Here is a 13477-nt window from a genome sequence, read left to right as displayed (position 1 = left end):
TATAATGATCTTTTCTTTTACAGGTCTATATAGGGCGTGAATATATAAAAAAAATCACAAACTTACAGTTGGTGGTCAGTGGCACATATTTATTATTTTTTATTCTCATCTTCTATTATAAAAACGTAGAAGTACCGTTTTCATTCCTAGAAAAATAAGTTCTCATGGTGTAGTTGGTTATCACATCAGTCTAACACACTGAAGGTCTCCAGTTCGAACCTGGATGAGAACATACCTTTTTATTGTCTTTTGTCTAGATCATTAATTTAGAAATGTTCAAATTTTACGTTATTCAGAACATCCAAAATTAAAAACAAACTTTTGTTTCCGTTTAAATTCGTAAAATAGAAAACTAGCTTTTTGTGCAGTTCAGCGGTTCAGCGGTTTCGAAATATTGCATTTTTCCCTGTGACATTTTCCTGCGATGCGACGACATGACAACGCTGACAACGTTAGAGAAACGCAATACTTTTTATTCGTTTTTGTCATCCGCCATTTGTGAGATTGGAAACGTTCGTCCACCAACGACCTCGCTTCTAGAAACTTTCTTCGATTGAAATTTCGTCTCGTCTCTACGTATTCGTAGTAAAAATTATTCGTCGAATGTGGTAAGGTTTTAGAAATCCAGGATTCTGGCTGTAAAATGGCGGACGAAGCACAAAACACCCCTCAACAGGATGTCATCGCAGAAGAGTACATGTCCTCCTTGGCTGATTTGACGGTGAATAGCAAGCCCCTCATCAATATGTTGACCATGCTGGCCGAGGAGAATGTTGAGTCCGCCCCAACAATCGTCAAAGTTATTGAAAAACATCTATCACAGGTTTTACATTTATCTTTTAAGTTCTTTTTACCAATAAATTTTGATCTTCGTGGTGATAAAGGTCTGTTTGTATTTGTTGATACATCAACAAGTCTCTTGAAATCCTTTTGTAGTGGTGGTGAATACATGGTCCAAATGTTATGGGTCAAGATAGAAAGTAGAGTAACAAAAAATAATAATGTTTGATTTCTAGGTTGAAAAGAAAAAAAATCTGTTTCTCATTCGAGTGTCACTATTCCCCCCCAAAACTTGATCACATTTCAAACCATTCTTCTGGGTGAAGTGAATTGCCTTGTGGTTGCTAAAGAAAACAAAAAAAAAGAACAAATACAGTTTTGTTGTGTTCGTCCCAGTCTGAGCAAAGTGTGCATATGCCAAGACATGACATTTGAGCTTTGGTTTCCATAGAAGCATCCAGATTGTTGCTGTTGGAATACCATTAGGTTCTTGTCATCGTCAGTGAAAAATGCTTCACTGCACTTTTGATGCTTAAAGTGGAGGTTATCACGGATATGTTGCACTCCTCTGGGTCTCACATGTTAAACCCTTGAATGGAAAACTTATGTCAATTGAAACGGTCCCCCACAATTAGGTGAAGCCGGAGATGAAGTTGCCTGTGCTCTACTTGGTGGATTCTATAGTGAAGAATTATGGCCGCGCTTACACACAGCTCTTCACGCAGAACATCGTGTCTTCTTTTTGCAGTGTCTTTGAAAAGGTATTATTTTTTGCCAGCAATGGAAAAGCAAACAACAAAAAACGTCACACACACTTTAAGCAGTTTTAGGCATACGAATCCACACGTTAAATTGTTGACATTTATTTAATCCCTTTTCCCCAAAATTGAAAATAAATGGAGTGCATTTCCCTCCAATCCTCACAATGTTTTATGGGCTCTTGTATGCTTTTGTTTGATAATCTCATTAAATGTTTTTAAGCTTAACGCAGCTATTTGGAACGGGCCGTCGTCTACTGCAACATCGAAGTTCTGAAGTTGACAAAAGCAATTAATTTGTTAAATTCAAGCGTGATGCATTTTCTAAAAAAAAAGTTGCATTTGAGTACAAAGTCAAAGTGTTCTGTTATTTGTCTGTGTCTGATTGTATTTTCCATGACACCATTTCAACACAATGGGAGCTTAGGTTTGGGGATCCTTTGATGACAACTTTTCCGACTGTCTTTGAAATACAATCCGGCCGAGGGAAGTTGTCTTAGGGGAAAGAAATTTAAACGAGCGTTGTAAAATAGAAAACCAAGCCATGAAAAAGTAGTGCGAAACCAATGTCACTTCGTTTAGGTGGAAGAATCTACGCGTGCATCGATGTTTAAACTGCGCCAGACGTGGTCGGACGTGTTCCCACCTAAAAAACTTTATGCCTTGGACGTCCGAGTCAAATCAATAGATCCTGCGTGGCCCGTCACTGCACCGCTGCCCACAAGTATCCATCTAAATCCAGCGTTCTTACCGAAGGTATGTGTAATTTATTTTCGATAGTCTTGTTTCTTTAAAGCAAATATTTGTTGGGTATTTTATATCCCGATGCGGCTCCTCTTAGTAGCGCAACGTGTAGAAAAAACCAACCAATTTATAATTTTGTTATATTGAAATGATTCCATGGCATGTTTTAATTTTTCGTTGATCGTTCAGGAGGAACGCGTGGGATATAAACCCAATTCAACTAAAAAGGTAATCAGTGTTTGAAATAGTGAAAATTAATCAAGTCGATCAACTAAATGTATATCTATCGTTGTCTGTAGTCCGGTACAAGCAATGTTGCAAAGCCCGCCAAGCCAGCGGCTAAGGTAGTACAACCAGTAGTCACACCACCTGTGCCTGCTAGTGACCTTTGCGAAACGGAAATGCGCGAAAGTCTCCTCAAAAAACAAAAGGAACTGCTTGAACTCCAGCAAAAGAAACTAGAAATTGAGTTGCTGCAAACGAAAGCTAGACTACAGCAACAACAGGTAACTTGAGTCGACCGAAATTCTTTCTAGTGCAGAAACTAAACAAACTTTTTCTTTTTTCTAGATACAACTCATTCAAACGGTTAACCAGACACCACCGGATGTAGTTACAGGACTCCCCATTCCAGAAGAGACTTCAGCATTCTTTGCTCCGAGTCCGTTAGCTGAAACTATTCTGCCGCTTGCGCCGTCATCCGAAGTTTTCTCTGTCCCAGAACCGATGGAATTGGCCATGACGCCTCCCGATTTGAATATGGAAGAGCTAATTATTACTCAAATCCCTCAACCCCCACCCATCAGCCATTCGATGGGATTGAACAATCGTTCCAGCCGATCCCCAGAAAAGAAAGCTGAGGCCAAAAAGGAGAAAAAGGACAGAGACAAGGATCGAGATAAGGAGCCTGGACGAAAAAAATCCCGAAAAGATTCCGGTCCGGACGATGGTCGACCCAAATCCAAGGATTCAGTTCGCGCTCGTAAAGGCAAGGAACAACAACATCCAGAGACTGTGGTCGTGTTAGATGCAGATCCTGTCAAGGGCACGTCTGGTGAAGACGAGGTGGTTGTGGTTGGCGGACGTGTTGCTCCACAATTAAGAAATCATCCCAGCTTAAGAGATGCGGCCAAAGCCATGCCTCGGATCCCTAAAATCAGCCAACGCCACCCGTCCTCGACAGGGACAGGCCCGTCAGCCCCACAAAGCCGCGACCCACGACTTATGATGCTCAAAGCGAGTCAGGGTGAGTCAGCCAATCTCAGCTCTTTCTTTTTTCTCTCTCTCTGCTTTCCAGGTGCCGGAAACACACATATTCTAACTTCTAAGGATGAGCACAAAGGTCTTGAAAGTGTTGGTGGTGGTAAAATCAGTAATGCACTTCCGTCTGAGGACGATATCCAACTCGTGGCTGCCTTCCGAAACGTTCGGAATAACATCGGCCGCCCACGCCACAGTCACAACAAACGCCCCCCTTCACCTGGAATCCAAGGTTGATTTAATATTCCGCGGACATCCTTACTAATACTTCTCCCTCCTTTGTTAGCATTATTAACTGCACTGTTTTCGTAGTTAGCTGTATTTCATGGGGAAATAAGGTGATGCCGCCTGAATGACGATTTTTTTATGATTTGTGTCGTTTTTATTTGCAGTTGAAAGACGTAAGATGGATGTCATGAAGAAGGAAAGCGTCGTCGAACCCAAAAAGAGAAGAACAAACCGTTTTGACGAGTAAGTGTGCATCGCTTTTGTGAAAGAAAATGGAATTTCATTGATTTTCCCATTTCAGTTTGTTTGGCAACGAAGACATTGACCTGAGGAAAGTGCCTGCTGCTCCAGTTGTCCCTGCAGCTCCTGGTGTCGTCATTCCACCTCCTTTATCCAGCCGAGAAAGTCCACCTCGAGGAGCTTGGCCCAAGCGAGGCCTTGCTGTTCAACGTGGTCGAGCAGGGTGGTCTGGTCGAGGAGGACGTGGTGGACGTGCTGGTCCTCGAGAGGACGAAGATAGGGAGCAAGATGGCAGCGGGTCACCTCGCAACATGGACTTCATTTTGGAACAAGCCAAAGAGAATCATCGCAACGGTGTTATCAACGATGGTGAATATAGTACAATTATTCGCCAAGTGTTCCAAATGTCGGAGACAAAGATGATTCGGGAAGTTCAGCGCCGTGAATCGTTTCCTGGCCCTCCAGGCCCACCAGGTCCACCAGGTCCGCATCCACACCCTAGCATGGAACATGACTTTCGTTTCCAGGGCAGAGACATGCCACCAGGAGGTCCCGGTCCTTATGGCCTTGAACCTTTTGGTCCTGAACAAGACAGAGGATGGAACGATCCGCGTCGTGCAGGTGGATATCCATGCGGACCATATCCGCCAGGCCCACCTGGCCCAGGCCCAGGCCCAGGCCGTATGCAACGTTTTGATATGATCCAGCCACCTCGTGGAAACCTCGGCCCACCTGGTATGGGCGGACCTCCAGTCAGCTCCGCTTTTGAGGTAAAGCATCTTACTTTTATTAATTGCTGTGACTTGTTGTATGCTAATTAATTTTAAATGAAGGTTCGACCAGACGAAGATATGAAAAACATCCCAATTGATAATGTTCCTCGAGAAATTCGATTTTATGGGGACAAAGCTATCATTTTAATGGCCTCTGATGACCCACGTCTTCTGGGCTTCCAGACTTGTGTTCGACGCGTCGTATTTGACAACATATTACCTGTGGATTGTACGGTCGGCAATGATTACATGGATTTCCACTTCGATGGACAGCTTCACAAGATTAAAATCGGAGCTCCTACCAGAGAGCTGTACATCGATGGAAATTGGTAATGATAGCCATTCAACAAAAATTATAACTGTCACTAAATTTGGTATTCGTATATTCTTCCAGGTACGAATGCATGTTCGGGGGTCCGCCAATTACGGTTAACCTGAGCGGTAGACCCGTGCAAGCGATGTTGGAAGGTCCACCGCCTACAGTAAAAATCGGTACTGAACGTCGATTGGACCTGTTAGCTGGGCGTGTGACGATGATAATCGATGCTCACAGTGTTATCCCTGTTTACTTGGATCTCAAATCACAACACTTTGAAATGGATGCGAAACGTTTCACTTTGCAATTCAAAGACGCACTGCGAACGGCCGTAATTGACGGAAATCCATACAGTGTTGATTTTGGTGGACTGCCAATGGCTATTCATCTTGATGGCCGGAAGCACTTTGTTCGTTTTTCGTCTCTACCACGAGGTGTCGAACCCGGTCGTGTTTTACAGCCTTTGACACAAAGTGAAGAAAACCGAAGGGTTCTTGAAGAAGAGAAGAGTGCTAGTCAAACTCCTCCCCTCGGCACAGTCAATATTGGCGAACTCTTGTCCAAGTTGGTTGCCACCGGCTTATTACCTGGAAGTGTTCCTGAAGCAGTCAAACCGCCCCCCATCAAAGAAGAAATCAAGAAGGAAGAGACTATGCGAGGTATTGTTTAGATGAAATCTATGATTTGACGCTTGTGTACAACTTTTTATTTTCAATTTGCAGTTGTTAATTTGGGTGATTCCGAGAGCATGAAAGTTCGACCCAATGTTGCTGTTTCGATGCTGTATAGTGGCATGCAATGCGGTAGCTGCGGATTACGATTTCCTGCTGATCAGACAGTTCGCTACAGTACTCATCTTGATTGGCATTTTCGACAAAATAGACGCGAAAAGGGGGCCTCTAAACGACCACAAAGCCGCAAATGGTACATATTACTTGGGTTTGGTTTCTAACTAGTAACTAACGTAATGTCCCACAGGTATTGCAGCGTTTCCGATTGGATTCAGTTTGAAGAAACAGAGGGATCCGAAGAAAAGCGGCTAAATTGGTTTGAAGCTCAAGCCAAAGAAAAATCGGAGAAAGACGGGGAGCGTAATGGCGAAGACTTGACTCCGTATGAAGCATTTAAATTTACGTTTCTTGAAAATTACTTTACTTCTCTTTTTTTTTTTTGTAGCAGGGAAGAGAGCACTTCGGTTGCGGTGGGCACTGCCCCCGAGGAGAACAAATGTTTTGTATGTCACGAGGAACTGGATGAGTTTTTCCATGAAGAAAGCGAAGAATGGCATTTGAAAGACGCAGTTCGTGTTGAAGGAATAACCTTCCATCGTTTATGCTACCGCGACCATCTTTCCAACGTGGTAATTTAATGATACAAATTGCAAATTTAGTAGCAAAAATTTATTATTATGATTTGTAGGAAACGGGTGCGTATTCTCCCTCCGACGCGATGGATGAGTACAAATCGGCTACCGAAGAAGAAAAATCTGGTAACGAAGAAGACAAATCTGCCTCGGATAATGACGACAAACAGATTTCATGCGATGAAGAAGAAGCTATCGCAGAAACAAGTGATATTACAAAAGAAGAGATTCAAAATGAACTTATTGATATGCAAGAATCTGTTCCATCGGAGAGCGTGGAAATACCTTTAGTCATCAAAACTGAAAAACTCGAAATTGAACCAATGGAAGAATTGCTTGCACAAGACGAATCTTTGTTGCCCGTTGTCAAAAGTGAACCTGTTGACACAGAGGTGCCATTCGAAGATGTTACTTGTGCGCCTGTCATTCAAACTGAGCTTGCTGTTGAAACGAGTTTGCCGACAAGTGTTAAAATGGAATCGATCGAAGTAGTAGAAAGTGATTATTTGCACGATACAACCATTCAGGAAGGTGGTCTAACGCCTTACCAGCACAGCGAGACAGACTTCACGAATGTGTGTAATGAAGAAATCGACAAAACAGAGGAAGAAGTACAGGACGCCGCAATTCTACTCGATAGTTTGGATGTGATGAACGACAACGCAAATCTAATTGTTGGCGTGGAAAAAGTAAATGACGACAGTGACCAACTAGAAGGTCTGGACGAAGTTCTTTCGAGTGTTCAGGAATCGATAGAAACTACTGAACTCGCCGAAGCTTTGGAAGAAACAAATTCTCCAGCTCCAGATCTTGCTCCCCGAACTGACGAAGAAGTTGAAAGTCGCGACCAGCTTATTAACGGGGAAACTGCTACGATTCTCGATCCTTTAATTTCCATTTCTCAGACTCCTACTGTGAATTCTTCTCTTGATGGCAATGTCGAAATGACCAACAAACAGCCTGCTCCTGCTCCTCAAGCTGGAATCAAAATCAAGATTAATCTTTTCAACAAGGCGTCGTCAACTATTTCATCCACTGCACAGCAGGTTACGCCCCAAATATCCTCACAGCCCGATGCGGGCTTGACTTCTTGTCCTGCAAATGTCCCAGATAACAGTAGTAAACTGTTAATTCCTACTTCTGACGAAAATTCTTTGACTTACAAGCCGAGGTTGGCTGGCCGAAAATTAACTGTTCTCCCTCTCATGACTAAAGGTGTCGAAACCTCTGGACTTTGTTCCATCATGTAAAAAATTTACAAATCTTTCTTGCGGAAATTGTTAACCTGAACGATACGCTGTACATATGAAAGCAGGATGATTCGAATAAACGTCTACTTTGTTTATTTTTTTTAAACCTATCTATGATACTGCTATCTTTCTAACCGCTACTTTAGTACTTTCTCCGTTTCTTAAAACAAATTTGAGGAAATTCACACGAAGACTTCTAAATTTCAGTTTGATATCCTGTTCTGAGGTTTTGGTGATGATTTGAGGAGAAATAAAACGGAATCATTAAAAAAATTGATTGTTTTTATTCTTTCATTATAAATTAAGATATTTTACGGGAAAACTGGAATTAGAGCCATTGAACCCGAGTTCAATGTTTCTGCTGCTGAGTGCTGAAGAAACCTGTTCTGAAATAACGACAGTTGCGGACATAACGGACTAACTGCCCAATCAGGCAACGTTTATGTTTATGTTTTTAACCTTCGTGATCGAATTGAAGGAAAATGATGTCTTGTTTGTCAGTTCGTTTCTCTTTAGAATGTAAAGGAATTCTGCGTTCGTTTCCAAATTACGCCCTTAGAAACATTTCCCCCCAAAAACCGTGGAATGGAACAGTTTACTCTACAAGCAAATTCGTACTCAGTGACAAACAGCAAAATCAGCAACAGCTTGCTAAACCAAAACTTGCCGAACGGCTTGTGGATGGCTGCCCTAAACCGATGCGACCGTATCTCAGATTGATGAGAATAGATCGTCCTATAGGTATGAATTCTCCTTTTTTTTAATATAAAACATTTCATAAATCAAATTAAAATTCAGATAATAAATCTTTTGACAATCCATTGCTACAGGAACATGGTTACTTTTTTGGCCTTGTAGTTGGAGTGTAGCATTAGCTGCAGCACCAGGATGTCTCCCTGATTTTGGCATGCTAAGTCTTATGCTGGCTGGATCATTCGTGATGAGGGGTGCAGGTTGCACAATAAACGACATGTGGGACCAAAAAATAGATCGTAAGGTACCCTGTGAAATATAAATTTCTTCTCTGTTTAACAAAATACCTGAATAAAGCCACTTTAATGTAAACCTTAGTGGTACAAATATATATGATTTTAGGTGGAACGAACAAAAAACAGACCATTAGCCAGCAATCAAATCACCCATTTTAATGCATTAATTTTTTTGGGTGCCCAGCTCAGTGTGGGACTTGCCATTCTTTTACAGTTAAATTGGTACTCAATTCTTTTGGGAGCAAGTTCGTTAGGTAAGTGATACAATCAAAAAAGATATCCAGTCAAGCAGATAATTAAAGGATCTATTTCTAAATTTCACTAGGTCTGGTTATATCATACCCTCTTATGAAACGAATAACATATTGGCCTCAATTTATACTCGGCTTGACCTTTAACTGGGGTGCATTAGTCGGATATTCTGCTGTACAAGGTCATTGTGACTGGAGTATATGTTTGCCCCTCTATGCCGCTGGAGTAGCTTGGACATTGGTGTATGACACCATCTACGCCCATCAAGTAGAATTTCATTTAACTTATGAATTTATCATTTGTGGTTTAAAAGAAGATTTGAAATCTAGGATAAACATGACGATGTTATCGTAGGAGTTAAATCGACAGCTCTGAGATTCGGTGAAGCCACTTCTAAATGGCTCACGGGATTTAGTTTAATGACGGTAACTGGATTTACCGTTGCCGGAATTTCCGCAGAACAGTCATGGCCGTTTTATTTGGCTGTATTAGCATCCAGTGCTCATTTGATTCGCCAAGTAATAAAATATATTTAATTTATAATACTTTGATGAAGATAATATATATAAATTATAAATATATATATATACAATTTTTTTTTCCTTTCAGGTAGCAACTTTGAATATCAAAGACGGCGAAAATTGTGCGAAACTATTCAAGTCTAACAATAGTATAGGTGCTGTTATTTTTTTCGGTTGTCTTTTTGGTACATGGTGTCAATAAATTATATTATTTATTATGATAAGTACACATCTAACAATTCAAAGCCAGGATATATCGTCTTTATGCTGCTGGATACGATACAGCAATTAGCACTAAATGTTATTTTAAAGCAAGTTGGTGTAAGGAGTGCCATCATTTATTGACTGTTGAGATAAGAAGTAATAATAAAGTAAAGTAAGTCATCGTTTTCTCGAACAATAATTCTATACCATCCATACTCGCTTCAACAGTCTTTGGCGAACTGCCTAATTGTAATTCTCTCCAGAGATGACTAATGCTTCCAGCATCACTGTTTTTTGTCAACACCGTATTTCTTTCTAGAACCTTGTGAATTCGTCCGTCCGCCTTTACCCTAAATCCTACGAATTTCTGAACGTTGAATATAATAAAGGGTAGTATGTCCGTTAATTCCGTCATTTTCAGGTTGGTCGGGTAAAGCCAGGAAGGTGACTTGGAAGAAGTGAGGTTTTTTTTAAACCTTACATTGTTCAGGAGCTCGTTGTCAATGTTTGTAGATTAAATTAAATTTTTTATTTTTGCGAATTTCGCTATTGCTGTCAGTCTAGATATTGTTTGCACTAGGTTCAGTGTTTTGGTTTCTCGTACACTTTTTCCTGTTTTTTTTTTTATTAAGTTTCAGGACCAAAAAGCTTATCAGCGTCGTTAATCAAGATGGATTACGATTATCCGTAGACACCATTTCTTTCTTTATACATCTATTTTCAAAAAGGTTGACTTGATCATCGAAAAGAAATATGATCAGCATCTGTACGATCAATTCCTAAGGCGGAAGACATTCCGGATGGAGCAGAATTTTCTGCTATTCGCAACACTGGCGGTGCGACGAGCGGTACATTTTTCTTTTTCAATTTGGCGTTCCGTAATACCGAGAGTTCATTTCGTATTCACTTTGTAATGGGGGAAATAAAATTTTATACATATATTAAAATCTTGTATGCACCTTCTCGAATTCTTTGATATTCATAACTTTAACAGATATCTAGGATCAAAAGAAAACCTTCCAATATCGCTGCGTAGATGATTTCGTTATTGTAAATTTGTAACAAAAAGATATTTCAAGGGTTCTTCACGTTTGCAGTCTTTCCGTTTTTTTTTGTGTGTTTTTTTTTTTTTTTTTTTTGAATTTTTAGCTAATATTGTGGCGATCGTGACGCCATGGATGAATGATGATGGCCCGGGCATGGCTTAAGTATTTTTAAAACGAAATCAAGTAATGACATCTAGGGATCACTGCCTCACTTAAACAGTCGAGTCGAAACCAACGATTTGTACCTTGTACGTCCCCATGTGGCCCCGGTTACAGAAAATGGCCTGCACTTCCCGAAGTTTGTTGTTTGGATTAATTATAAAACAGAGGTTTTTATTGCCCATAACGAGTCATGCTGCACTTCAATCTGAAATTCCAAGTAACTTCTACACTAGCTTAAAATTATGAATCTTTAAATGTTAATCATATTAAATTTTCAAATTTCTTTACTTAGCAAGCAGAAGAAATTTCCATACATCAAACATCACGTTCGCAAAAAAAAGGGATTATTACGATGTTCTAGGTGTTCCTCGAAATGCTTCTTTAAAAGATGTTAAGAAAGCATATTACCAACTAGCTAAAAAGTTTCATCCTGATACCAATAAAAATGATCCAGAAACAATAAAAAAATTTCAAGAAGTTTCTGAAGCCTATGAGGTATATATTTTAAATTATTGTTTACTTTGATCTTAAATTGAAGAGTTACATCATAGGTTTTGAGCGATGATGGGAAGAGAAAACAATTTGATACATGGGGAGCTACTTCAGAGCAAATGGGAGGTGGACAGGCTGGACCAGGTGCTTCACAGGACTTTTCAAGACATCAAAATTGGAATTTTCAGTCTAGTGTTGATCCTGAAGAACTGTTCCGAAAGATTTTCGGACAAGCTGGCTTTCAAGGAGGAAATTTTGGTGAAGAATTTGCTGAATCAAGGTTTGGGTTTGGTGCTGCTCAAGAGGTAAAATATTACTTTTCTGATAGTATTTTCTGATAGTTATTTTCAAGAAGTAAATATAACTTGTTCTTCTTAACTTACAGATGACCATGAATTTGACATTCGCTCAAGCTGCCAAAGGAATCAACAAAGATATAAACTTGAATGTCGTTGATACATGTCCGAAATGCCGTGGTTCAAGAAGTGAACCTGGAACAAAAGCAGTAAAATGTCCATTTTGCAATGGAACAGGGATGGAAACAATCAGCACTGGTCCGTTCATCATGAGATCAACTTGCAGAAGATGCATGGGTTCAAGAATGCATATAGCAAATCCTTGTTTGGAATGTGAAGGAAAAGGTTCAACAGTTCAGCGGAAAAAAGTAACTGTCCCCGTTCCGGCAGGTAAAATTTGGAATCTTTTTTTTACTTAAAACATTTCACCGAAAAAAATTAAGCTGATGTATCGCATATTGTCCAGGTGTTGAGGATGGTCAAACAGTAAGAATGCAAGTGGGCCAAAAAGAAGTTTTTATCACTTTTCGGGTAGAAAAATCCGATTATTTTCGTCGCGATGGTGCCGACATACACACTGACGCTGCTATTACATTCTCGCAAGCCGTCCTAGGAGGAGCCATCCGCGTTCAAGGAATATATGAAGAGCTAACAGTTGACATCCCTAAAGGAACGCAGTCACATACACGTATTCGTATGAATGGAAAAGGATTACGTAAAGTTAATGGTTACGGATTTGGTGACCACTACATTCATATAAAAATCAAAATCCCGGTCCGGCTTAATGAAAAGCAAAAAAATCTGATTTTGGCTTACGCTGAACTTGAAGAAGATACCCCAGGAACTGTAAACGGAATCACCTACACCAAAGATGGTAAATAAACACAATTAATACATAATTTTAAGATTACTGTATACGAGACAAGATAAATAAGGACTATTAAATGGGAATAGAATTTTCTACATATTGCACTAGGGTCGAAGTATTAGTTTTTCGTATAGTGTGCGTTATTGTTAGGTAAACGAATGGATGGGATCAAAGAAGCGCCGATGGCTGGCTCGGAATCCCAATCAGCTAGAAAGGAGGACACCCAGGGAAAAGAAGATGGCCTTTTTGGCCGCCTTAAAAAGGCCATTTTTGGATAAAGATAGGAAAAGTCGCGACTACTACCATAGAGTACGTAAGTAATAGTAAAATGTATTGACATGACAAACCCTGGGTGTTTCCTCTCAAGCTGCATCTTAACTACCAGTTATTGATCTCTGACTTTAAGTCTAGCTAGCTTTGATTTATGCTTCGTTACGGATGCGCGTTAGAATTTATTGATTATTTTTATTGTAATTGTAATTTTGAATTTTTTTATTCTAAAGGTGCGAAAAAGGCGAGTGATGGCTCTAGCAAAAAAGGTTCGACTAACTCTTCTCAAGATGACGATTCCAATTTAAAAGAGACAAAGGAGGATAAAGCCCAACGACAGAAATTATAAGTTTAATATCCAACAATTTCTCTCGCCAGTTTCCTTTATTTTAAGGAAGGTGAATAAATGTAGTCAGTTGTTAACGCATTTGTATAAAATAAACCATGTCGAGTTACCACATCTTCACTCAATTCATTTGGTGATAAAAGTTATTTTTCATTTTCCTTGATCATTGACTCTTGTTTTTTTTCAACTCCGAATGCTTCAATTTCCAGCAAATTTCAAATGACGCTTGTATTATAATTGGATTCCTTCATCAAAGCAAGAACTCAAGGAATGGACTTTACTTAGCTGTAATTCGATTGCGAAATTTGTTAAAATTATT

General features: G+C 40.0%; 3 protein-coding genes and 1 non-coding gene across 10 annotated transcripts; all 4 read left to right on the top strand.

The window, feature by feature from the left end:
• Nucleotides 1-158: 158 nt before the first annotated feature.
• Nucleotides 159-232, top strand: Trnav-aac. Its single transcript has one exon. It is a non-coding gene; the product is annotated as a tRNA-Val (tRNA).
• A 255-nt stretch (nt 233-487) lies between these two features.
• On the top strand, nt 488-7807 carry LOC124320219. Of its 5 annotated transcripts, none has more exons than XM_046782972.1 (15): nt 488-823; nt 1416-1541; nt 2121-2294; nt 2472-2510; nt 2582-2788; nt 2853-3270; nt 3580-3774; nt 3935-4013; nt 4072-4780; nt 4844-5112; nt 5178-5758; nt 5822-6023; nt 6078-6212; nt 6276-6459; nt 6519-7807. In XM_046782972.1, exons 1-15 carry the CDS (start codon nt 644-646, stop codon nt 7710-7712), a joined length of 4692 nt encoding a protein of 1563 aa, XP_046638928.1. In that variant the 5' UTR covers nt 488-643; the 3' UTR covers nt 7713-7807. The 5 variants fall into 5 exon arrangements, with proteins under 5 accessions (XP_046638928.1, XP_046638929.1, XP_046638926.1 ...); XM_046782973.1 differs by lacking the exon at nt 3580-3774 and having other exon boundaries at nt 2853-3528; nt 4072-4379; nt 4476-4780; XM_046782970.1 differs by lacking the exon at nt 3580-3774 and having other exon boundaries at nt 2853-3528; nt 6279-6459.
• A 303-nt stretch (nt 7808-8110) lies between these two features.
• Nucleotides 8111-9698, top strand: LOC124320392 (4-hydroxybenzoate polyprenyltransferase, mitochondrial-like). Its single transcript, XM_046783268.1, has 6 exons — nt 8111-8453; nt 8543-8709; nt 8808-8955; nt 9027-9220; nt 9283-9471; nt 9563-9698. Exons 1-6 carry the CDS (start codon nt 8195-8197, stop codon nt 9674-9676), a joined length of 1071 nt encoding a protein of 356 aa, XP_046639224.1. The 5' UTR covers nt 8111-8194; the 3' UTR covers nt 9677-9698.
• Nucleotides 9699-10926: 1228 nt separating this feature from the next.
• LOC124320353 (protein tumorous imaginal discs, mitochondrial-like) lies at nt 10927-13272 on the top strand. 3 transcript variants are annotated; one of them, XM_046783203.1, is made up of 7 exons: nt 10927-11103; nt 11179-11381; nt 11438-11683; nt 11764-12064; nt 12141-12548; nt 12693-12855; nt 13046-13272. In XM_046783203.1, the coding sequence occupies exons 1-6, from the start codon at nt 10983-10985 to the stop codon at nt 12818-12820; spliced, it is 1407 nt and encodes a 468-aa protein (XP_046639159.1). In that variant the 5' UTR covers nt 10927-10982; the 3' UTR covers nt 12821-12855; nt 13046-13272. The 3 variants fall into 3 exon arrangements, with proteins under 3 accessions (XP_046639159.1, XP_046639158.1, XP_046639160.1); XM_046783202.1 differs by having other exon boundaries at nt 10928-11103; nt 12693-12851; XM_046783204.1 differs by lacking the exon at nt 12693-12855 and having other exon boundaries at nt 10928-11103.
• The last annotated feature ends 205 nt before the right edge of the window (nt 13273-13477 follow it).

Source organism: Daphnia pulicaria, chromosome 1 (assembly GCF_021234035.1).
Source record: "Daphnia pulicaria isolate SC F1-1A chromosome 1, SC_F0-13Bv2, whole genome shotgun sequence".
In the NCBI taxonomy this organism is placed as follows: Eukaryota; Metazoa; Arthropoda; class Branchiopoda; order Diplostraca; family Daphniidae; genus Daphnia; species Daphnia pulicaria.
The sequence above is the reverse complement of the archived record's forward strand: the minus strand, read 5'-3'. Positions and strand labels throughout refer to the sequence as shown.

Excerpts from the sequence above, each read along its gene's own strand:
- LOC124320392 (XM_046783268.1), top strand. The coding sequence starts at position 8,195 with ATGATGTCTTGTTTGTCAGTTCGTTTCTCTTTAGAATGTAAAGGAATT. Across the intron at positions 8,454-8,542 it reads GAGAATAGATCGTCCTATAG|GAACATGGTTACTTTTTTGG; the intron begins GTATGAATTCTC and ends CCATTGCTACAG. Across the intron at positions 8,956-9,026 it reads TTTGGGAGCAAGTTCGTTAG|GTCTGGTTATATCATACCCT; the intron begins GTAAGTGATACA and ends AAATTTCACTAG.
- LOC124320219 (XM_046782969.1), top strand. The coding sequence starts at position 644 with ATGGCGGACGAAGCACAAAACACCCCTCAACAGGATGTCATCGCAGAA. Across the intron at positions 2,511-2,581 it reads AACCCAATTCAACTAAAAAG|TCCGGTACAAGCAATGTTGC; the intron begins GTAATCAGTGTT and ends CGTTGTCTGTAG. Across the intron at positions 4,781-4,843 it reads CAGTCAGCTCCGCTTTTGAG|GTTCGACCAGACGAAGATAT; the intron begins GTAAAGCATCTT and ends TTTTAAATGAAG.
- LOC124320353 (XM_046783203.1), top strand. The coding sequence starts at position 10,983 with ATGTGGCCCCGGTTACAGAAAATGGCCTGCACTTCCCGAAGTTTGTTG. Across the intron at positions 11,104-11,178 it reads ACTTCAATCTGAAATTCCAA|CAAGCAGAAGAAATTTCCAT; the intron begins GTAACTTCTACA and ends TTCTTTACTTAG. Across the intron at positions 12,549-12,692 it reads AATCACCTACACCAAAGATG|GTAAACGAATGGATGGGATC; the intron begins GTAAATAAACAC and ends CGTTATTGTTAG.